A 24,911-nucleotide genomic window follows, 5' to 3' on the forward strand; every position below is an offset into this window, starting at 1 on the left:
TTTATAAGATCATGTATTAGTCATGTAGAAAATATTAGTTCACTGAGTTGTGCAGATCTTCTAATTGTTGACAATATCATTGTAAGATGTCCAAAAAAATTGTTAATAGTATGAATAATATCTCATTAGAAAAGCCTTTATATTATGGGAAGCTCTCAAACTCCTGGCAGCAGACACAAGTTTTCCAAAACTATAAATTCTGCCAGAAATCTCAAATTTTATCATTGCCAACAAATAACCATCAGTTTTCCTTGAAGTGATAAGATGGCTTCGTTCAATTTTATCCACCAAATGCCCAAGTCTCAACAACCAATCATGGTTTTCTATCATTCTTTTCAGTAAAAAATGGTATTCCATGGAAAAAGAACTAATTCAATTCATAATTCAAACAATCAAACAAGAGCCTTTCCTGGAGACAACCATCATACTTTGGTACAGAGCAGAAGCGTTTTATACATACTTGCCATTCCATCACATAGATTGAAAGATGTGTGTTTAAAGACTGAGAATTAATAAAATCAATAATTTGGCGTCATTGCCTTGATTTGCACTTAAGTACCAGTGGTTTTACCCACGACTGCTTTGCACCCTCAATGCAAATAACATAGGACAAAAGGCAAATAATATCTTGGTATTATGAAAATAGTTTTGCCTTTGCAAACTCCCTGAAGGAGTCTCAAAAACTCCTAAAAGTCTGCAGACCACACTTTGAGAATCACTGTACTATATAAAGCCACCAAAAAACATTCTGTGGAAAACAATTTAATGACATGGAAAAAAAATGTTCGTAATACATTCAAGTGAAATATAAATGAGTCTCTAATTCTACTTCTAGAAAAAATCTAAAATAGAAAAAACAAAAAAACAAAAATGACCAACAGAAAAGTGATTATATAAAATATAGTATATTCACCATATAGAATGGTAGGTAGCTATAAAAAACAATGAGACTGACCAATATATACTGACATGGAAAGTTCTTCATGACATATTAAGTGAAAAGAGTTTGTTGCAGAAAATTGCATATAGCATGATCTAATTCACTTTAAAAAATAGGAATGTATGTTTAGATATATATGCAAAAGCATGTAAATGCATAAGGAATGATTAGAGAACTATAAGTCACATATTTAAAAGGAGCTATCTTCTGGAAAGGGAATGGTAAAGAGATGTAGGAAAACTGGAATACAAGGAACTTTTGTGTTTTAACTTAAATGTTTTACAAAGAAAATACATTCATGCATTATTCATGTATCACACTAAGAGAAGCAGTGAACACAGAGGCTTAGCAGGCTACACAGAAGGGGTTAACTGATTATCTGTTGATAGAACTACTGGTGATTTTTATTTTCTTTTTTTCATCTCTCCAGATTTTCTAGTTCTTCTACAATATTTCTTCTTTATTAACAGTTATTTTTAGTTACAAAAATGTCAGTTAAAGGCCATATGGTGAACTGGTTAAAGTGATATTAAGTATGGTTTACCAAACTCAGTGTCAGAGTACGGGCTTCAGTAGAGAAGTCTATTATGTGCTACATAAAGAGGTACTGGAAACAAATCCCAACATCCTCAAAAACTAAAAGCCCTCAAGGTAATTAAGTAAATAAAAGTAAAAATATATATTTATTTATTTATTTATATTATATATATATATATATATATATATATATATATATATATATCTTTGTAATGTCCAGTATGAAGGAATTTAGTATTTGCAAAATAACAGAAATAGCATACAAAATACAAAGTACATAGTTGCCTAGTCAAGTTGGTCTCCTTTGTTATATTATTTTTCCCTACTTGCACGGAACCCAGAATGTTTTATTTTCAATGGTCTGGTCCACTAATACCATTTATCAATGTGCGTAAGAGTTTCTTGTAAGGATAGTAAGGACAATATGTAAAAATAACTATGCTTCCTTCATTCACAAGAAAGAATTCTGGTAATATATGAAGATTTTCTGTCACACTCGTAATCATCATACAACTACCACCAGTCCGTTATTTATATCAAATCAGCACCCCTTAAATTTTCCAAACATACTGTTGAAATAAGTAAAGAGATTAGAAAAGAGAGCAGTAACAGTTTCTTAAAGCAATCTTAAAGGCGACCAATTTATTATTCTATTCTATGATGTACTCACGCAGGCTCTCAGAAGACTCAACTTTAATAAACTGCACACGGCTGTTTTACAGCTGTTGAACAAATGGGTTAGTTTTACTTTTGAGATTAGAACACTTTGTAAACTGAAGTATCGGTCGCCACTATTTTCAAAAATGAAACACAGTTCCCCTCTTATGATAGAGCAAGACACACACAATTCCTCTGGCAATTGCCAGGTTAACTAAAAAGACCTTTCTTTTTTGGTTTGGCCATTGATTTCTTGCTGGTGTCAGCTAAAGTCTCATTGTCTTTGGCAAACCACTCAGGTAATTTTCTCTTTGAGGTTACAGACGGAGGCTGTAGGAAAGAAACAGAAAAAGAAGTATTTGTAATGTTGAAAATGTATGTCAGCTGTAAAAAGTAACACAGGTTACTGTATACACACCCACCACCCTTCCCTTGCTGAATAAAACAAAAGAGTGCGAGCCACAGAATTTATTTCTGGATCAAAAAGTACATAAAAGAGAGACAAAAATCGCTGTATCGTTTCTTTCTTTTTTTTTTTTTTAAAGATTTTTTATTTATTTATTTGAGACAGAGAGAATGAGAGAGAGAGAGAGCACATGAGAGGGGGGAGGGTCAGAGGGAGAAGCAGGCTCCCTGCAGAGCAGGGAGCCCGATGCGGGACTCGATCCCAGGACTCCAGGATCATGACCTGAGCCGAAGGCAGTCGCTTAACCAACTGAGCCACCCAGGCACCCGCTGTATCGTTTCTTTAGGCCATTACCTGCCATCTTGTTATCTGTTCTCAGGCACTCAAGTGTACACACTCATTTGAGAAGGGAAGAACTGGATGTTATTTCAGATTTATATCTCATGTGTATTTGGTTGGGGTTGACCAAAATGGTTAATTTAATGTTCTGAGGAAGGCATCTGCTTCGGTGCACACACATGCACACACACACACACACACACACACACAGAATCATAGAGGTATTTGAAAAAGCATGTACTTCTGTGTCTCCGATGGCTGACTGACTAGCAAGTGGTCCAAACACTATCAGTGCCTTGCAGAGGTGCTGGGACGGAACAGATACTCAAAAAATGTTCATGAATAAACGAAAAAAATTCTGTTTTTTGTCTCAAAGACTCTTTTGAGAATCTGCTAAAAACTGGAGATCCACTTCTAAATATACACATACATAATACTTTGCACAATTTTAGGGGACTTACATGCACCAAACGAAGCCTCAGAACCCTAAAAGTCCCTGAAAAAAAAATGTTAAGAACCCAAAGGCAGTGGTTGTGTATTATATGATCTGCACTTGAAAAAAATAAAACAATTTTGAGTTATGTTCCGTAAGCATAAAATGGTATTAATTAGTCTTATCTCAGTTTGACCACAGAGGCTCAAACTAACATAACAGACAAATCATTCTAATGCAAATACACCTTGGAATCCAGCCGAGTTAGTTACTGGAACTATCTGAAGGACTTTATGATAAGGTGACCTCAATCTAAGTTATAATAGGTCTATTAGCTTAAGGTAAAAGGCATTATTTATTCAATTTCAAGAACAAAAACTCTATATATAGTTCATCAATTACTTGCCATGTTTTATTATGTTTTCTATGTTTAAAAATGGTTTCAAAAGATTTAAGAGTGGGGAAAAAAGCAAAAGATCCTTAGCAGAAAACTGTGAAACCTTGTATTTAGAAAAGGTAAAAAAGGGGCGCCTGGGTGGCTCAGTTGGTTAAGCGACTGCCTTCGGCTCAGGTCATGATCCTGGAGACCCGGGATCAAGTCCCGCATCGGGCTCCCCGCTCAGCGGGGAGTCTGCTTCTCCCTCTGACCCTCCCCCTCTCATGCTCTCTGTCTCCCATTCTCTCTCTCAGATAAATAAATAAAACCTTTAAAAAAAAAAAAAAAAAAAAAAAAAAAAAGAAAAGGTAAAAAAAAAAACTACTAGCTATTTCGGCTTAATTAAAGAAATCCAATGAAGAAGAAAGAGCTATTCACACTTTAGCGAAAGCTAAAGAAAAAATAGGCTAAGGATAGCAAATTTCCTCACAGGGAAGAGAAGTCCAGGAGAACAAATTAGATTTATATATACTGTATGACACGATATTTGACTCAGAAATAAATACTGGCGATATAAAATGGCACAGACAAAAGGCATTTGGGCAGAGATAAAATTGGTCCAGAAATATTTATTCCTCCCATAAGATCTTATTATCACAATCCCCTGCAGCCTACAGTTGCTTGCAATTAGGGTTTGAACGCCTATGTGCATTTGGAGGAAGAAAATCAGTTAAGATGATAACAAAATCAAAAAGCAAAACAGAGCATGATATCTGAACAGGAACAGAGCAGAGGAAAAAACCCTAAGTCTTGTAGCTGAATACCATGGAATAAATAGGGACTGCCAAACAAGGCAGAACTAGGTTCGAGTCCTAATTGAGTCACTTGCCAAATGTATGGCCTTATGAATGTTATTTCAGCCTCAGTTTCTTCACACAGAAAATGAGAATAACAGTACATCACATCACTAGATTACCTGGAGAGACAAATGAGAATATTTGCAAACTATCAAAACACATTCTGATTTATTCTTGGCATTCATTAATTAGTAGCTAACATCATTTAAAATGTTTTATCTTCTATAATATTTCTACAGAATATGATCTTCATCATTTACCATACTATTATAATAATGATCTTGTTTCATTGAGAAAGAGGGAAAATGGTTACTTACACTGAATGTATCTTTTGAGTCTCAACAATAGGTATTTGGAGAGACTTTATGAGAACTGAGTCACCTAACAGAAACAGTGCCTTTCAGTGACAACTTCCTTCATCAGCAGACAACTAAAATTCCCAGCAATCATAATAAAATTTTCAGGCGGTATTTATCTTTTTGATACTCCAAATTCTATTAACAAATATTATCATTAAGTTGAGAATACAAAACATTAACTCATTTGTTGAGTATATGTGAGCATACATATGTAAGTAAATAGAGAAATATGTATGTTATATTCACATTTAATTTCATCTAAACTAAGACAAATCTAAAAATAGTAATTATCAAGTTGGATGTAGCTATCATGAAAACTACTTTATTAATTTAATTTTACCTTTAAATGAGAATCTGTAAATAAATCTGTTTCTGAATCGCTGGTTGGCTGATTCCAAGAAGTTAGTCTTAGGGAATTTCTATGACTTTCATCTTTTGGTGAAAAATCACAAGGATGTTTTCCATCAACCTTTAACATTGTTATAGAACACGAAATAGTTAGAGCATGCACTATTCTCTTAGAGAACAACACAAAACAAAAACTATGCCTAAAGAAGCAAAGCTTAAGAAAATTCTAATTGTTCGGATGTACTGAATTTTAACAATAATAATTATAATAATATTATTCATAAGGCATTTTTTTCTGAGTATCTCAAAACAGTTTGTAAATAATATCGTACATTTTAATTTATAATGAAACTTAGTGGCAGGACAGGAAATATCACATACATTCTCTCTTAGGCAGTGAAGAAAAATAAGGAGGAAAAAAGTAATTTGGGGGAGAGGGTTCGGGGATGATGGTGGAAGCAGCAGCATAGTTTTTTAATCTCTCTGAAGCCCGCCATTAAAACAGAATTGACAGGAAAACCCAAAACGCATAATCTACCTTTACAATGAAACTAAGTTTAAAGGTATCCCAAGGAAATCCAAACTCTGAGCATGTGAGGCTAAATCACCAACAGCCATAAGACCTGCAGAGTACCACTTACGTACAAGAGAAAGCAGAAGCAAGCAGTGAGGTACCTGAGAACAGAAGAACCCCAAAGTAGCCCACAGGTAGACATCAGAAACCATGGTAGACTAATGTGAAAACAGCATTTGAAAATGGGAGGGCTTCTGCCCAACCCAATAGCAAATGACTTATAAGGAACGGTGTCTTCAATGGCTAACGCAACTGGTCCCCGTCCGTGAACACTCCTGACCAGCTATAACGCTGCCTTCTGGGAGAACTGCTGGGGTGAAATCAAATCAAGCAGTTCAAGTAAAATAGAGACAAAGGGAAGAGTGGCAGAGGAGTATATCTCATAAACTAAGTTTCCATATTTTGAACAATTATACAAAATACGAGAAGAGAGAATTCTGTGAACTTGGGAAAAACTACCTTGAAACATGCTTTCTTTTGAAAGTGCAGGAAAACTAATTTCTCATGGAAATGAACAACAGGAAAGTATTAAGGTCAAATGTGACACGAGAAGACTTGCTAAGGTATAGAATAAAACTGTAACCTCTTAAAGTGAGTTGAAAAATATTAAGAAAATTATTCAAAACATGAAAGAACATCACAAATCAGTATCAGAAAAATTCAAAATGGAGGAGAAAAGTTCAGCTAAGAATTAGAAGCAAAAGGGGGCGCCTGGGTGGCTCAGTCATTAAGCGTCTGCCTTAGGCTCAGGTCATGATCCCAGGGTCCTGGGATCGAGCCCCACATCGGGCTCCCTGCTCCGCGGGGGGCCTGCTTCTCCTTCTCCCACTCCCCCTGCTTGTATTCCCTCTCTTGCTGTGTTTTTCTCTGTCAAATAAATAAATAAAATCTTAAAAAAAAAAACAAAAAGAATTAGAAGCAAAAGGAAAAATGTATAGAAGTGAATACTAAACTATGAGGAACACAGCAATAAACATAACAGATTCTGTCCAGAGAAATAAGAGGTGAAAAAGAAGAAGATGAAGAAGAAAATTTTAAATTAAAGAGAAATGGAAAACTAGAAAGAATTCATGGAAAGTGACAAATATTGCAGCTAGGCAAAGAAGATCCAACATAAAGATAGTAGAAGTCCCTGAAGAAGAAATATAAAGCAATGGGACAAATACTAAAAAGTAAAATTTAAGAAGACTTTCCAGAAATTTTAAAAAAAATTATGTACTTAAAGAACCTACTGTGTACCTGCATATTTTGAATCAAAACTACCAATATCAAGACAGAATTTTTCTTCATTAAACATAGGCATGATTGAGTTTCTATCTTAATAGCAATCACAACAGATGTAAAACTAACAATGCATCAACAAATACAAAGAATTTGTTTTGATGTTATTCTTTATCAGAAGCCTCATATTCATCCAGTGAAACAGACTAAGAGATACAATCCAGGTCAGGAGAGAAAATGAATGTTAACAGGAAAGATCTGAAACCAGCCCTCCAACAGACTCCACAGTATTCAAAGCAGCTTTCTATACTTGGGAGGCAGATGAAAGAAAAATACTTTGGCTGGTTCACTCATCTCTTAATCTACTTCCTAGCCCCAATATCCTTGTTGCCCTAAATGGTGGGGGGGAGGTGCTAAATCCAGTGGGCTCAGCATGACTTCTACCCACCCACCCACCCAAGAAAATCTCTCCACTCTGTTGTCAGCATTTGATGTTATTTTAATAAAGGGAAAAGCCAAATGCTAATATGTGATTAAAATAACATTTCATATAAATGTGCATCAATAATCAGAAAAAAATAACAAGTTTCACTTTTTCCTTTAGTGATAGGTAGAAGTTGGTAAAAAAAAAACAAGGTTTTAGGCACCTGGTACAGATTTCAGAAATAAAAGGCTGAGAATAGAAGCCAAATTTCACTACAACCACCCAACATATATTTTCTTTAATATCCTTCTCACAGCTACTTCAATTGTCTAAATAATGTAAAGAATTCCAATTAATCAAATTTCATTAGGTTATCTAGGACATGTCTATATACAAACCTAACTGAAGTACAGAATTTAAAAAGATCAGTTCCTCTTATTTTTAAGCTATTGAGAAAATGGGTTTAACTCCTGGAAATCCTATAAAGACTACCTTAGAACTGGAATGGAATCCCTAATGCACTAATATATAAATACTAGCAAACACCTACTACCATGCTCAATTCATGATCTAGAAATTAAAATAATTTTTTAGTTAATTATTAGTTTTTACAACTTTTATCATGGAGTCATACAATTTTAGACCTGGAAGATACTGAAGGTTAAATTTTCAAATTTATACAATCATTTAATAGAATCATTTTCAAAGAATAGTTATCTCATACAACATACAGAGCAATAATTTCCAAAGCATTTAATATTAATAAAACTAAAATAATACTAAATAATATTAAATTCATGGTCTTTCTCAGAAATATATATGGTATATACTCAGGACAATTAGCAACAATTATCCTTGTACCTAAGAGATTCAGTATGACAGGAACAGAGCATGATGAATGACAGAATGTTAGACAAACTAGTTTTGGGGGTATTTATAATGGAATTCATTTTCATTTTTATAAACTACATAAATTGCCATATGCTCAAAGCTAATATTAACTATGTCTATGAAATAAAAAGAATTTCCAGGTTATATATATAATCAGTATGAGGTAGAGGTAAAATTTAAGCTGACATTCCATACAAAAAGCTAAATAGATGGGCTACATTTCCCTTTTTCTGTTGTTTATTTTATTTTATTTTTTTTTTAAGATTTTATTTATTTGTTTGAGAGAGAGACACAGCGAGAGAGGGAACACAAGCAGGGGGAGTGGGAGAGGGAGAAGCAGGCCCCCCGTGGAGCAGGGAGCCCGATGTGGGGCTCGATCCCAGGATCCTGGGATCATGACCTGAGCCGAAGGCAGACGCTTAACGACTGAGCCACCCAGGCGCCCCTCCCTTTTTCTGTTGTTTAAAAAAATCACTTTTCTCAGATAAGATTTATGAAAAACAAAGGAAATAGAGCACAGATTTTAAAAAGTAACTTTATATCAGAATTTATAAGTTTAAAAAATACAGCATTTTAGTGTTAGAATATGCAAATTGAACCAACCGACAATGTATGAAAATTCTACATATAATTAACACCTTGGTATTAGCACCTACTTCTTCCCTGCTTCTCTTAGAACTTGAACAGCTCTCTTGAGAGTTGGGGAAATATCTCTTTCTGTTGGAAGCACATGAAAGCTGGTCTAAGAGTCTGTTGCCACAGTCTTTTTCCAGGATCTCAATCATCATGTGGATAAGGTAGGTGTCAATGTTTTCAGGAACCAGCTTTCTAATTAGTTTAATTTTACTTATATCTGTAAAGGATGAAAAAAATAAGAGTTAAAAATAAATTACACAGAACGTGTTAGAAAACCTATGAGCTGGGAATAGTGAAATATTTTTAGAAAGGAAGGAGGAAGGTGTCCGAAGAAAATGTTCCTTTTTCAAATACCTACAGCCCTACAAATGAAGTAAAAAGCATGTTCTCCCCTCACCCCTCACCACCTGCAGCCCTTGCCTCCAAGACTTAAAGTCAGGTCAATGCCATTGACTCTGCATAAATGATGTTTCAAACTGCTTTTTGTGAGGTGCCCTGAGAACCAAAACCACCCTTCACAGAATTGTTTCTAAAGGAATTATGCTTCAAATTCCAAATATCTATTACAATTATTTTTTTAATAGAACTTATTCTTAAAATAGAAGTTAATCATGAAGTGGGGGAAATCGGAGGGGGAGACGAACCATGAGAGACTATGGACTCTGAGAAACAAACTGAGGGTTCTAGAGGGAAGGGGGGTGGGAGGATGGGTTAGCCTGGTGATGGGTATTAAAGAGGGCACGCTCTGCATGGAGCACTGGGTGTTATATACAAACAATGAATCATGGAACACTACATCAAAAAAAAAAAAATTAAATCCCCACAATTCTGGCTTGAAAGAAAAAAAATAGAAGCTAATCACACTTGTAAATAAGATGCTAATAAAAAAAAGATCCTTTCAGTGGATATTGTAGCATAACAACACATACCAATTATTTAAAATGCATATTAACTAAATGAGTTTTCTGGGAAAGAAATCACTTATTTTCACAATCAAGAAATGTTTAGTTTTTGTAACTCAACACAACCGATTCAGACTGTGTGTCTTCACACCTTTTACAAATTATTTAGCAATCTCCTACAGACCACTACTTATGTCTCAAACACTGCCAACAACACATTCATCTGGAATGCTCTAGAGTATCATAAAACTAAGCAGCTATAAACTGGTATCAAACATTTCTGATACCCAATTCAAATTAACAGTCAGAGTCCAAGTATTTTTAAATGCCACCCTGAAAGGGTGGTCTTTCAATTATTCCATTTTTCAAGGTTTATATTCTCCTTTCTTCCAAAAATCTTATCTTGCTACTCCTGAACTTCAAAAAAACCTGCAGTTAAATTAAAAAACAAAACAAAACAAAAAAACAAACAAAAAACCCAACAGTGGGTGTCTGGGTGGCTCAGGGTCCTGGGATCAAGCCCCAGGGAGCCTGCTTCTCTCTCTCCCCCTGCCTGTGCTCTCTAGCATGCACTATCAAATAAATAAAATCTTTAAGATTTTATTTTATTAATTTGTCAGACAGAGAAAACAAGCAGGGGGAGCATCAGGCAGAGGGAGAAGCGGGCTCCCCGCTGAGCAAGGAGCCCAATATGGGGACTCCATCCCAGGACCCTGGGGTCATGACCTGAGTCGAAGCCAGACGCTTATCCGACAGCCACCCAGGTGTGCCAATAAATAAAATCTTTAAAAAAACAAAAACAAACAAACAAAAAAACACACCAGCAAGAGAAGGTTACCCAGCTAATAGATACTAGGACCATGGGGGTATATATTTAGCCTGTACTCTTTGCTACTTTAAAGTGTTAAGATGTAAAACTGATCCCAATCAAAATCATGGAAAATAAGATTACCTCTAAATGTAATAAAATGTAATAAAAATATGATTACCATATCTATCAACCAACTAAAATTCTATTTGTCCTTCAGTCATTATGCCATCCAAATACCACAGAAATTTGGCTAATTTTACTACTTCATTAATTTCTTAATGGCTGAGGCGTCTTCTTTTGTATGTGTCTATCAAAACTTACTTCGAGTTCCCTTTCATTTGTCTTCAATTTTTCTTTGAAAATAAAATGTTCCAAAGAACATTACAGTACACATTTTTTTCCATATTTCTAGATTCTTAGAAGTGGGATTGCTAGTTCAAAGGTTAAACACGTTTTACGTTTTGATAGGTATTCCAAACTACCTCTGTAATTGTGCTTCTGATACAATGAGCACTAACCACATGTAGCTACTAAGCACCTGAAATGTGGCTAGTATGGCTAAGAAACTCAACTCATTTAAGTAATCCTAATTAACTTAAAATTAAATTTAAAAACTGATACTTGAAAAAAAACATACTTGATTCAGTTATTGGAAAAATTTTAAGTTACGTTTGGAACACATCGAGTATCTTCATCTACTTTATTCAACTGTAAATTTTATGAAAGCTAAATACCAATCAAGTATTTTCAATTAAAATTTAGCATCAGAACTGAGATATGCTGTAAATGTAAAATACATTCCTGATTTCAAAGGCTTAGCACAAAAAAATACACAAATATCTCATTAATAATTCTATATTGATTATATGTTGAAATGATAACATTTTTAATATTTTGGGTTAATTAAATTATATAATTAGAATTAATTACATCTGTTTATTTTTGGGTTTTTAATTTAATTTTTTTTTTACTTTTTTTTGTTTGATCTTTAAATTTATTTTTATTTAGGGAGAGAGTGAACTGAGGCACTTGAGTTGGATAGAGGAAGAGGGAGAGAGAAAGAGAGAATCTTAAGCAGACTCCACACTGAGTGTGGGGCCAACACAAGGCTTGATCCCAGGACCCTGAGATCATGACCTGAGCCGAAACCAAGAGTCGGAGGCTTCGACTGAGCTACCCAGGTGCCCCTATTTTTTTTACTTTTTTAATGTGGCTAATAGAAAATTTAAAATTACATACTGTGGAGAACATATAGACTTGTTGAATCTCCATGTTGTACATCTGAAACTAATGTAATGTGTGTCAACTATACTTCAATAAAAGAATTTGTTTTAATTTAAAAATAAAATAAAATTGCATATATGGTTCATATCGTATTTCTTCTTGGATGAAAAACCATACAAATTTTCCTGTACTCTAGCCAACTAATACAACTACATTATATTAAATTCATCTTCTTCTATGGGTATTTAAATACCGGATAAATAAACTATACACCCTTAATTTCATCACGCTGTAAATGTACATTTTACAAGCCAATTTTTTGGAAACATAGTTCAGTAATCTTGAACTATCATAGCATCATGGGTTCAATGAATTATTTTGAAAGGAAAAATGAGATATTTTATTCCATCAAAACAATCTGTTTCTAAAATCAGAATGTCTTCTTTTCATAAAATTATGATGTATAACATTTGCTTATGGTTTTAAACCACTGTTAATGATTTAATAAATGTACAAAGTTATTGTACTATAATTTGAATATAATTTCTAGATATAATTAGAAAATCCATATATTCATTTACACATTTCTGTAAATCCTTTATATTTTTACCTTAAAGTCATCCTACAATATACATATGCAAAAAAGGGGCATTTAGATTAAAGATACATCTGATTCTGTCCTAACTTTCCAGGCAAGTAAGTGCTGAAAATTTCTATTGGAGAATAATGAACACTGGCTGCACTCCTTCAGTGCTTTAAGAGAGATCATATTACTCCTATTTTTGTGGCAGGTGCCTTGGAAACCACCCTTAGTTTTCCAGTTACATGCACATGAAGAATGGAAGAATGAAATTATTCAAAATATTACCCAGACACCTCATTAAATGCCTTGCTTAATTAATTTATTTTTTTTTTAAGATTTTATTTATTTATTTGACAGAGAGAGACACAGCAAGAGAGGGAACACAAGCAGGGGGAGTGGGAGAGGGAGAAGCAGGCTTCCCACGGAGCAGAGAGCCCGATGCGGGGCTCGATCCCAGGACCCTGGGATCATGACCTGAGCCGAAGGCAGACCCTTAATGACTGAGCCACCCAGGCGCCCTGACTTGCTTAATTTATTATTGAGCATAGTTAGAATTTCAACTCCACAAAAGGTTAAAATTATATAAACATGGATAAACTTAAAGATTAAAAAGTTATAGAATTCCTTTGGATATTAAATTACAAGGACAAAACCTACTTAGCAAATAAGACAGCATGAAAATAATACATATGATTTCTCAATTCACAAATAACTCTATTTTCAGGTATGAGATTATACCATAACAAAACACAGAAAATTCTCAATTTAGAATTTTGCAAAATTTAAATGCCAATCAAACTTGTTCATTAAAACACCAAATTATGTGATATGGCTACAATTAAATAAAAAAATAAAAATAACATATCTGAATCATTAATGAAGTACATCTTCATTTCTTATTAGAATTTATAACTCAGTAATGTTTTCTCGAATAGGAGAATAGTATTTTATCAAGGAAAAACAAGAATTCAAAAGTAAAATTTCACATTAATAAATGTTATCTTACACACTATAAATGTACAATCAAAAGAAAATTTAGAGGGGCGCCTGGGTGGCTCAGTCGTTAAGCGTCTGCCTTTGGCTCAGGTCATGATCCCAGGGTCCTGGGATCGAGCCCCACATCAGGCTCCCTGCTTGGCAGGGAGCCTGCTTCTCCCTCTCCCACTCCCCCTACTTGTGTTCCTGCTCTCACTATCTCTCTCTCTGTCAAATAAAATAAAATATAATAAAATAAAATAAAATAAATAAAATAAAAACAAAACAAAACAAAATTTAGAGCTCATAGTTTCCATAATCTTAACTTCCTCAGTTTTTTAAACTACAATAATATATTTTTTCATATTGTATGTATAACCTACATACAGAATATTGACAGAAAGATGAATTACGTGTTTAATAAATATATTTAAAAGTGTTCTCCCTTCTTTAGAATTTCAATTTAGTATTTATCTCTAAATGAAAATTTATTTGCTATATTCAGTATATAATGGTAAAGATAAATGTTTTAAATAATGTTTTAGTCACTAATGATTACAGATGCTTCTCTTGTCTCTCTGATATTTGTTGAATCAGGCCGTGCAATTTTATATACAATTTTATATTTACATTTATATAGTTTGACTTTAATATTTCTTAATTTAAAAAGTTGTCTAACGTCAGAAATTAAAATTGCTAAACTCAGAATTTAGAGGAGACTAGATAGAGAATATTTAAAGGCACTATACAAATAAATATGTTAAACTGAATATAATTAAGTATATTTATTTTACCCGTCAATTAGCAGTTTATAAACCCAAATCCTATATCAGGATTAGAAACTGCATATTTCAGGGTGCCTGATCAACTCTTGATTTCAGCTCAGGTCCTGGTCTCAGGGTCCTGGGATTGAGCCCCACCTTGGGCTCCCCATCAGCTCAGAGTCTGCTTGGAATTCTCTTTCTCCCTCTGCTCCCTGCCCCGCTGCTCCCCGCCCCGCTCGCTCACGCACTCTCACTTTCGCTCTCTCACTCTCTAAATAAATAAAACCTTAAACCAAAAAAGAACTTGCGTATTTCTTTCTTTAAATAGTTGGCAGTACACTTTAACATGGTATAGTAAAAAGAAAAACTTGCTCAGTCATTAATCTTGACATGATATTAAAACAATCTCCAACTCTCTAGGCCTCAAATTCCTATCTCTGAAACAGGGCGGGATTGGGAAAGTGAAAATTTAATGATTTCCAATTTCCTTTCCAAATCTAAAATCCTATAACTTTAAACTATATGATTTGGAAAGCAACTTAGCAATACCTGCATTCTTCACCATAGCCAAATAAAATAGATGTTTTCAATACTTGGGTAAATAACAGAATCTTAAAGCTTCCTCTACCATTTTCTCCTGCCAATAATGAACTGAAATTAGAACATCTATTTTATGTCACTCAAGAATATCTGCCCAAGAATTCTTAAGTACTTGAAAAAAAAAGGTAATTATAACCAGCCTGAATTATTAAAGTTCTAAGGTTCTATAAAGTTCAGTTTTGAAATCTCCCTTCTTATATGCTTATTTATTAACTTCTTATTTTCTTCATTAGCTACTAAAAAGGATAGAGTATAAACATAATCATATTTAGAGGGTATTTTTAAGAAGCCATAAGATCTTACCACCTACTTCTTCATTCATCATCATTATAATCACCATCACTGCCACCACCAACAACTATAAAATACTTACAAGTGCCAGAGCATTCTGTGCAGTAGCTAATTATTTCTCACAATTCTGTAAGAAAAGACAATATTATCCTGCCCTCTTTTAGAGATAAGGAAACTTAGGCTTGGGGAGATCGGGCAATTTGCCCAAGGTCACATAGCTTTGAAGTGGTACAGCCTATATCAAAATAAACCAGCTGTTCCCAGAGCCTCTGCTCTTACTGACCAGGATAACACATCCATCAGTATTCAGGATTTAAGGAACACAGCCAGTAATAGTCAATAGGGGAAAAAGAAAAAAAGGAAAAAAGCTGCGCAAACTCAGAGAATACTGCCTACTATACAAGAGCTCATCAAAAGACATAGATTTCTTATGTATGTCCTGAGAGATTACACATACATAAAGGAAAAAATAATACCACAAGTATTAAAATCAATATGGCTTCTGAGTGTTTGACGTTCTCTAAAATACTATTTTACTTTGCGGTGGAGAAAGAGAGGTTTTATATCATCACAATTCTAACCCTACAGAATAATTACTGTTTTCCCTTCTCTGCCTTAATTTCTAGTTAGGTGACTGCTGGAGTTAGAAAGACTGGAATGGGACCAGGAGAGCTGCTTAGCTTTCTCATAAGAGGACTCACAGCCAAGTTACCTTGGATGTTTTATCACAGTCCAGATAATATCAGATTTACAAACCTAATTTAACTTTAACAGATCCACATTAACCATGTTCACAGACTGTCAATTCACTGATTTACAATTATGAATTTACAATTATCACATAGATAAGTATCCAGATTAGCATGACTAGTGCATACTTTCTCTATAGACAGATCTACATGAGAAATCAAATTGTAACCAGAAGGCGAGGAAATGATATAGAAGCAGAATTAGTTATTTTCCTCAAATAAGATCTTGGCATAACTTATCAACAGGCCCTTAGTATACTTGAAGTCTCATCGGCCAGGATTAGAAATCGCATATTTCTTTCTTTTAAATAATTAGCAGTACGACTTTAATATGGTATAATAAAAAGAAAAAATTTTGGGGGCATCTGGCTGGCTGAGTTAGGAGAGCATGGGACTCTTGAGTTGTGAGTTTGAGCCCCACACAGAGATTGGGCAGAGAGATTACAGAGAGAAAGAAAAGACAGAAAAGGAAGAAAAGAAAGAAAGAAAAAAAGGAAGAAAGAAATTTGAATAAATAAGTAAATAATGTTTTAAGAAAAAAATTTTAGTTCCCTGAGAATAATTTAGATGACCACTGCCCAGATTTTTCCCTGTCTTTCTTTTTCCTGTGCTTCCACAGTTGACCAATGGAACTGATGAAGGTGTTCTTTCTTTAGACTTCAGTCAAGTCTTCCTGAAGCCTAGAATTAATGCTTTTTTAATATATGTTTTTTAAAGATTTTCTTTATATATTTAGAGAGAGAGTACAAGCAGGGGAAGCAAAAGGAAAGAGAGAGAGAATCTCAAGCAGACTCAGTGCTGAGCGCGGAGCCCAACTAGGGGCTCAAGCTCACGACCCTGAAATCATGACCTGAGCTGAAATCAAGAGTCGGTCGCCTAAGGGACGACCCAGCTCCCTGGGGAGCCACCCAGGTGCCCAATGCTGTCTTTTAAGGTGACTTTAATATTTTTGTTCTGACCAATTTAGTACACTATTGATTGTACTTTCAGAGGTTGATCTTATTTCCCTTATTTCTAAATTTCTAGGGGAACCGCCTAGTTGTTCCCAAGTGGGAAAGAATTTTAGTTAATAAAAATTTAAGTATTTGCATTGCAGTTCCTGAAGTAAGGCTTTTTGTATGTCTACTGCTCTGTCCTAAGAGCTTGAAAATTTATTGAGTTATATAACACATCTACTTTGTACATTTATGGGGAAAAAATCCTCCGAGGTACCTCATCCTTAATTCTGTAAAAAACAGATAATCTAAAACTTTCTGCAGGGCAGGTAAAGGGGTTTAATCTACATGAGCACAGCTGAGGTTCTGCAGCAAAGTGACAACAGGAAGCCCTTCTACAAGGGGGCCGAGAGACCAAGGACCATCCCTTCAACACCACAGCTACTGAGATCACTGACTGTCCTGGTTAGGAAGACTACTTACGTGAGGCCAATGACAAGGAATCCATAAGACTTAGGGGAAAATGAGAAATCAGTAAGCTATGGGAAATGAATATGCAAAAAAAAAATGTGTTTTTTTCGAGAGGTGAGGTAGAAATTAGAAAAGGATGAAAGCCCATTGTTTGGGGATGGGAGTGGAAGTCCTAATCTAAAGCTGAAAAGGAAAACAAGAATTTCTCAGACTCAGACTTTCCTCTGATAATGGGAAGAAAGATTGTTTTTCAAAAACAATATAAAAAGCATTACAAAAGTAAAGTTTCCATCACAGCATAAGGGGTTAATGCTGGTAAAGTGAAAAAACTAGTGGATTGTTTACTTCCTCTGGGTTCAATGACTCAAGTCCTTAAGGCTGCAGACTAGGGTCAGAGCAGATCACCTGAGTTGATGGGAGGGTTTCGGATAACATCAGTAATAATCTTCTGAACCTCTGGAGTCAGGCCTGCTTGTTCCATATCAAGCGGGCAGCCAGCTTTCACCGCTTGGGTTAAGTGCATCCCAACTGCTGTGAGAGGCATAATCCTGTCCTCGGCTATACTTATCTAGAGAAACAGGAGCAAAACCACCAGTGAGGTCTTAAAAGTTTGCACTGTACCATATGTAAATAAAATGTCCAAAACCTTCAGGTAGTCAGTGTTCACTGAGAAATAAACAATGCACTGAAACTTCACTTAAATTTTTCATTTTTACTATTTCTTTAAAACTACCCACGTTATAGATCTCCACAGGTTCTACCTTTTATACTTACTACTGTGAATAAAACAAAATCATCCAGCTTTAGCTAAGAACTCAATCCTCATCCCTCTGTAATTATTCACTTTAAAAACCTATTAGTGGCAGAGAGTAATCATTCTGTGTAAGTCTAATAACTGCCACAGCCTTTTGAAAATACAGTAAATTGTAATCCAATATTCCATATAATTGAACTAACACATGGTACTTTAGTTATGTGAATTTCTAAGAAGACAAATCCTAAAATGCTTAGTGATAATGTAAGGCTCCAGATGTATTCTATAAAAGGTTCTTAAAAAAAACCTTAGCAGGGTATTTTACATTGGCTCTATTCATAAAATAATAACCACAATTTAGCAAGGGCTGTCATCTCTTGTTTAGCATTAAACTTAACATGAATTGTTTAAAATTAGGACAGTGCTACATATTTATGCAGCTTTTTAAACAAATGTAGCTCCAAAACCATTTAACATGTTTATTAGTTAAAACATTCTTTTAAACACTCAGAAAGTTTACTCAGCTCTAAATTATTTCATGATACTCTCTTTTAATATATCTTGGAAGTCTGAATTTGGACTGTATTTATGTGAATGTTGTACTTTCACAGAACAGAGCATTTAAAGCAATATTTTCAGCCCTCAAAGGTAGGTTTTAAGTTACTTTCATTGTCTACCCTTTTCCCCTACACAGTATGCACCATGTGTACAAAATATCAGAGTTATTTGATACCAGGCATCAAATTACCTAGAACTAATTGTATTATTGCTCCTGATTAATTAGTCCTTAGGCATGTTTAATTTTGTGGTTAACTGGCACAGACCCTCTCAGACCCTTGGGAGGAACAGATAATTATACCATGATATTACACAATAATATACAAAAAAATAATAGCAAAAGATATCAGTGAAAATATACCACTCCACATTTTTAACCATGAATATATAATATAATACACGAAACTACATACCATGGCTGAGTATTAGAATGTACTTTACTCAGAAAATTTGGAGGCTATACCAAATTTTCTTAGTACTATATTCAGTTATACCATGTATATATGGTCAAATTATGTAGTTATAAGCATACTTAACACATACATGTAAGTTACTATTTAAATAAGAAACTGAACTTAAAATTTCTACTTATCATGTAATTCATTTCAAAACTAGTACAATGGAATTGTTCGGTTTCTTCTGTAATGGCTTTTGTACTTTTAATTTCAGAAATCTGACTGTTTAATTAGAACATTAAGTGATGAAGACAAGCTATAAACTGGTTTTCTTATTTATACTGGATTTTAACCAGAATAAGAAGTATAATATAACCTAGTTGAACAAAGACACAGAGAACAGGAAAAGCAGGCACTGGACCATATAGCCTTTTCCAAATCAATTTAATGACAGAGAGGATAGGAATTCAAATTAGTTAAACCTAGCTGGAAGCCTAATTCTGTCCCTATTCCACTAAGATGTACTCTTCATTTTGTATATTAAAAAAACCTCAACAGCTTTAAGGACTGAGGCCAGAACAGTGAAGAAACATTAAGTGTGGCCATTTTTCACAGTAATTAAGATTTTTTTTCAAAGACCATCAGGCATGGTTTAAAAAACAGAATAATAGTAGAGGATCTAGAGTGAAAAGCAAGCTGTTTTTTAAAAACTTATTTCCAGCTTCTTGGACATCTTTCCAGAGACAGTCTATGCATTTTTGTATACATACACAAAAATATGTTAATATATAAGCATGCATATATACAAAAACACATTTATGTTTTTCATACTGCTCTCCGACTTCCCTTTCTTTACTTTAATGTACCTTGGAGATTATTTCTTATCAGTACATATGCTAATAGTTTTTAAACTATTAATCCCAGTTAAAAAAAAAAAATAGTCTTAAAATACAGCTGCTCTAATATCCCTAAGCTGTAAATATGTTCAACAGTACTCTGATTAACAACCTCTACAAAATAACCATGGTCAAAGTACACTCTTTTAAATTAATTGACAAAGGCAGGCGTGGCAGAAAAAGAAAATGACGTTAGTCTAAGATTAAATATAAAATGAAACAACATAAAATACTGCAAGATTAGAAGAAATTTATCCCAAGTCACAACTTTACTATTTGAAAAGCTGATAAAACACATGTTTAGATAAATTTGAAAATCCCCTGTAACTTGGAAGTAAAACACTTACCAAAGACATCTTCTTTTCTTGGAATAAATAATATGTGAGGGCCACAGACTGTGAAAGGGAGCATACTTCATTTTTTGCCACCACACTGTTCCTTTGTTCTTCCTGAAGTGTTGTCCTTGAAAAGAGGTCTGTCTACAAAATTTTAAATGTAACACAAATGACCAATAATAATAGCAATATAATGATAGAAGTATCAGTATGATTGGTAGGCATGAGGGAAAAAAACCACACAAATAAAACTTCTAAGGAACAGTCAAAAATTCCCTTTTTATGAGGAGCTGAAAAAGGTTTTGTTTTTGTTTTTGTTTTTTTACATATTGATCTAAAAAGGTAAAATAAGGCTGGAGGGAATAAGTTTTTAAATAAAATATTTGTAATAGCTAACATGGTTATAAAACTAGAAATCTCTAGTCTCCCCTTTAGCCAATAAAGAGGGAATAAAAAATGAACTATAATGTTGACCACTCTGACTCTAAATTAGTCCCTCAATCTCTGGAAGTGAATATTGAATGAATGAATAACCCGAATTAATATTCAAATTTAGATACCACAGTCACAAATTCTGCTAACATTTCATAAGTAAATATATCATCACTATATATGTATAGTTTAAAAAGATACATACAAACTGTGGCTCTAAACTTGAAGCATTATGTAAATTCTTAAATATGGTTCCTTAGGAGACGTTGAAAAGAGAAAAGGTGGAGAAAGGATTGAAAAATGAGATTAATAAAGAAATATTGGAATTTTTTAAAAGCCTGAAATAAAGGTAAAGACCAAGCGAGATTTAGATAGAATTATATGATGTATGATTCGCACAGATGTATGAATAGTTTCCTCCATGCCAATTTTACCTTTCAAAACATAAGCACCAATACTAAATTAAAAGAATTAAATCCAACGGAACTTGGCTTATTGTAACCCACAGCAATCCATTTCTACCCTAAATAAATAAGTGAGTCTATAGATTAGTTCAGGTACCTGGGACAACGCAGTTTGCTGAACGGAGAAACCAGACAATCCCACGAGACCTGAAGTCATTGTTTCTAGGCACCTCTAGATTTTCAAGGAAGAATGTTCTTTATTAAATGAAGTGTTTCTATTTGAGACCTTAACACTGTCAAATCTGGCCCTACATTCCTAGAAATGCTTAAAATCAGAGTCCATCAGCCCGATTCCTCAGTCTGTCAGCACAGGCTATAGCTGGAGGCAACGGACGCCCCACTACCAGGTCTCAGAAGTGTGACCACTGTGAGTTATACTGGCAGATCCACGAAGATTTTATTACTTACGGGACAAAATCATGATGTCATCTGTAAACGTGAGACTAAAGGGTTTAGGAACATCCGAAACACTAAGCAAAGTACCATAGGGGCAGTAATCTCAAGAAGGAAGGGCTGGAATGTGATTCCGATTAAGCAAAAGTCTAATCAAATCATGCTCTATGTAGATAAAAGACTATATGAACAGAGAGTGATCAATTATGGAAACATAAATTGGAAAGGCAGAAGGACCAAAGTAGGCAATATCTATGCAAGAACTGTTCAGATGAGAAGACGTCTTGGCTAACTAGATTTGAATATTACAGTTTCCCTGGCAAGTAATGTAGGACAATGCCTCATGTGCCAGCAAGGCAGATTGATATCAGATTGCCAGCTGATAGCAAGGATCACTTTGCCTTGATGCTCACAGACTACCACTGACACTATCAGAACTCCCCCTGGGATATTCCAGGCTTGCTAAGCAACTGTCAGAGAAGCCGGCTTCCCATATACCTTCTTCTTCAGTAGGAGAGCAGAACACACTGGTTGGGTCAGGTGAAACTTCCCACTCACATTTCTCACTATAAATTAATGAATTTGCATTCCAGTGTAACCATTTATATTTACATATGCACACCTGTATACATAAAACCAAGGTCACAGAGAAGGATAATGCAAATCTACTCCCCAAAACACAACTAACTATTCTGTGACAAGACGTATCAGATTTTTAAAGTGGGATCCAAATGTGCCTGTCCAAAGTTTACAGGAGATTCTTAGAAGTGAAAACAACCTCTTAATACTGCCTTCCATATTTTTAACTCTTCCAACTTTTTATACCCACCCCTTATCTTTTATCTTTCTTTTTTTAAAAAGAATTATTTATTTATTTGAGAGACAGAGTGTGTGTGAGCAGGGGAAGGGGCAAAAGGAGAGAGAGAGAGAGAATCCCAAGCAGACACCCTGCTGAGTGCAGAACCCAACACAGGGCTCAATCCCAGGACCCCAAGATCATGACCTGAGCCAAAACCAAGAGTCAGATGCTTAAACTGACTCAGCCACCCAGGCATCCCTCTCTTTTGTCTTTTTAATTCATCCACTGTTTCCTTAATATGGGGAAGGAAAGTATCCTTTCCATTGTATAGGTGAGGAAATGGAAACCCAAAGAAGTTAAAGAACACATTTAGAGTCAGGCTCCCTGCTCAGTGGGGAGTCTGCTTGTCCCTCTCCCTCTGCCCCTCTCCCCCCTCATTCTCTCTCTCTAATAAATAAAATCTTTAAAAAGAAAAGGAGGAGGTGCCTGGGTGGTTCAGTCAGTTAAGCATCTGCCTTCAGCTCAGGTCATGATCTCAGGGTCCTGGGGTTGAGCCCCGAGCTCCCTGCTCAGCAGGGAGTCTGCTTCTCCCTCACTCTCTGTCCCTCCCCAGCCTCTCTCAAATAAATAAAATCTTTAAAACACACACATACACACACAAACAAAAAAACATTTGGCTTCTCCAGGTAGACTATGGTGGAATTAAATTCCTGATTCCCTGATTCTGAGTCCAGTAGACTTTCTACCACCTCACAATGCCTCACCTTCTATATTGGAGTACACAAAGTAATAGAGTCTGCATGTGGAGTTTAAAGAAAGAAACCGAAAGGATCCTTCTGGAAATGGCCATTTATAGTGGAGCAAGGAGTAATAAAAGGATAGGAAGAAAACGCTATTAAGACTAAAGAGAAGAACATGTATTCTACTTAATATCAAAAGACAGCAAGACTGGAAGTAGAGGGTAATTAGGGAATAAAATAAATAATACAAAAAAGAAAGTGGCTGGGCTCCGTGCCAACTGATAGCAAGGACAACTTTGCAACTCTAATTTGTATCTCCATTTGAAAGTAAAATAATCTATCAACCTAAAACACAGTACTTTTTCAAATTTAAAAGCAAAATTGCTCAACAGAATAGAAAAATATGAGCAGCCTGGGCAACTACTTAAGTATCATCTTAAAAATTAGGTAACTAACATCTTTTTGTATGTGATTTACTATAGGAGCAATCTGAATCGATTTTCTAAGTGTCTGGTGTGGAAATGAAAATACAGTTCACCCTTGAACAAAACAGTTTGAACTGGCCAGGTCCACTTATATGCAGATTTTTTTCAATAAATACAGTACAGTGCTATAAATGTATTTTCTCTTCCTTATGACTTTGATTTGCTTTGTTTCAAGTTTTTATTTAAATTCTAGTTAGTTAACATATAGTGTAATATTGGTTTCAGGGACAGAACTTAGTGACTCATCACTTACATACAACACCCAGTGCTCATCACAAAAGTGCCCTCCTTAATAGCCATGACCCATCTAGCCCATCCCCCACCCACCTCCCCTTCATCAACCCCTTATGATTTTCCTTTTTTTTTTTTTTTAAGATTTATTTATTTGAGAGAGAGAGTACGCACGAGAGGGGGAGAGGGGCAGAGGGAGAGGAAGAGAGAGATTCTCAAGCAGACTCCTGGCTGAGCATGGAGCCCAATGCAGAGCTTGATCTCATGACCCTGAGATCATGACCGGAGCTGAAATAAGAGTTGGACACTCAACCAACTGAACCACCCAGGCATCCCTCCCTTATGATTTTCTTAATAACATCTTCTCTTCTCTAGCTTACTTTATTATAAGAATATAGTATATAGGGGCACCTGGGTGGCTCAGTCAGTTAAGTATCTGCCTTCGGCTCAGGTCATGATCTCGGGGTTCTGGGATGGAGCCCCACATCGGGCTCCCTGTTCAGTGAGGAGTCTGCTTCTCCCCCTCCCTCTGCCCCTCTCCCCGCCCCCGCTTATGCTCTCTCTCTCTCAAGCAAATAAATAAAATCCTAAAAAAGAAAAGAATACAGTAAATAAAACATATAACATACAAAATATGTGTTAATCAACTGTATGTGTTCTCAGTAAGGCTTCCAGTCAACAGTAGGCTATTAGTAGTTAGGTTTGTGGGGAGTCAAAAGTTATACATGCATTTTTGACCGTGTGGGGGTCAGCGCCCCTAACCTCTCACATTGTTCAAGGGTCAACTGTAAAGGGAGAAAATGTTGCTTTTGGAAGGTGTTTTGAAATCATCAGAAAATGTTTATTCTCTCACAGTTCCTGCAAACCACAGTATTTTACCTGAATGCTATTTATTTGACAGAAATGTTCAATAACTTCCAACAGAGGGGTCAACATATTAGCTTTGCCTTCAGACACACCATCGATCCTTTTCACATTTTCAAATGTAGTAGGTCTGTCATTTAAAAAAATTAAAAAGTCAAGAAACCATTAAAACATTATCACTCCAGCAACATAGCTGATGTTTAGCTTCATATTAACACTCAATAAACATATACTTTTCCAACAACCAAAAACAATGTGTTAT

General features: G+C 35.0%; 1 protein-coding gene across 7 annotated transcripts in view; it reads right to left on the reverse strand.

The window, feature by feature from the left end:
- Nucleotides 1–1,690: 1,690 nt before the first annotated feature.
- WRN (WRN RecQ like helicase) overlaps nt 1,691–24,911 on the reverse strand; it is a 155,426-nt gene continuing 132,205 nt past the window's right edge. For 4 of the 7 annotated variants that reach the window (XM_032413453.1, XM_032413451.1, XM_032413452.1 and 1 more), the window contains 6 exons: nt 24,665–24,779; nt 20,254–20,385; nt 17,709–17,871; nt 9,019–9,215; nt 5,245–5,373; nt 1,691–2,464 (listed from right to left, as the gene is read on the reverse strand). In XM_032413453.1, the coding sequence (XP_032269344.1) occupies nt 2,345–2,464; nt 5,245–5,373; nt 9,019–9,215; nt 17,709–17,871; nt 20,254–20,385; nt 24,665–24,779 (856 nt within the window). In that variant the 3' untranslated portion in view covers nt 1,691–2,344. Of the gene's footprint in view, nt 2,465–5,244; nt 5,374–9,018; nt 9,216–17,708; nt 17,872–20,165; nt 20,386–24,664; nt 24,780–24,911 lie in introns of those variants that run through there. The other 3 variants (XM_032413455.1, XM_032413458.1, XM_032413457.1) reach the window with 3 other exon arrangements.

The sequence above is a fragment of the Phoca vitulina genome, unplaced genomic scaffold, assembly GCF_004348235.1.
Source record: "Phoca vitulina isolate PV1807 unplaced genomic scaffold, GSC_HSeal_1.0 scaffold15, whole genome shotgun sequence".
NCBI classification, from domain to species: Eukaryota; Metazoa; Chordata; class Mammalia; order Carnivora; family Phocidae; genus Phoca; species Phoca vitulina.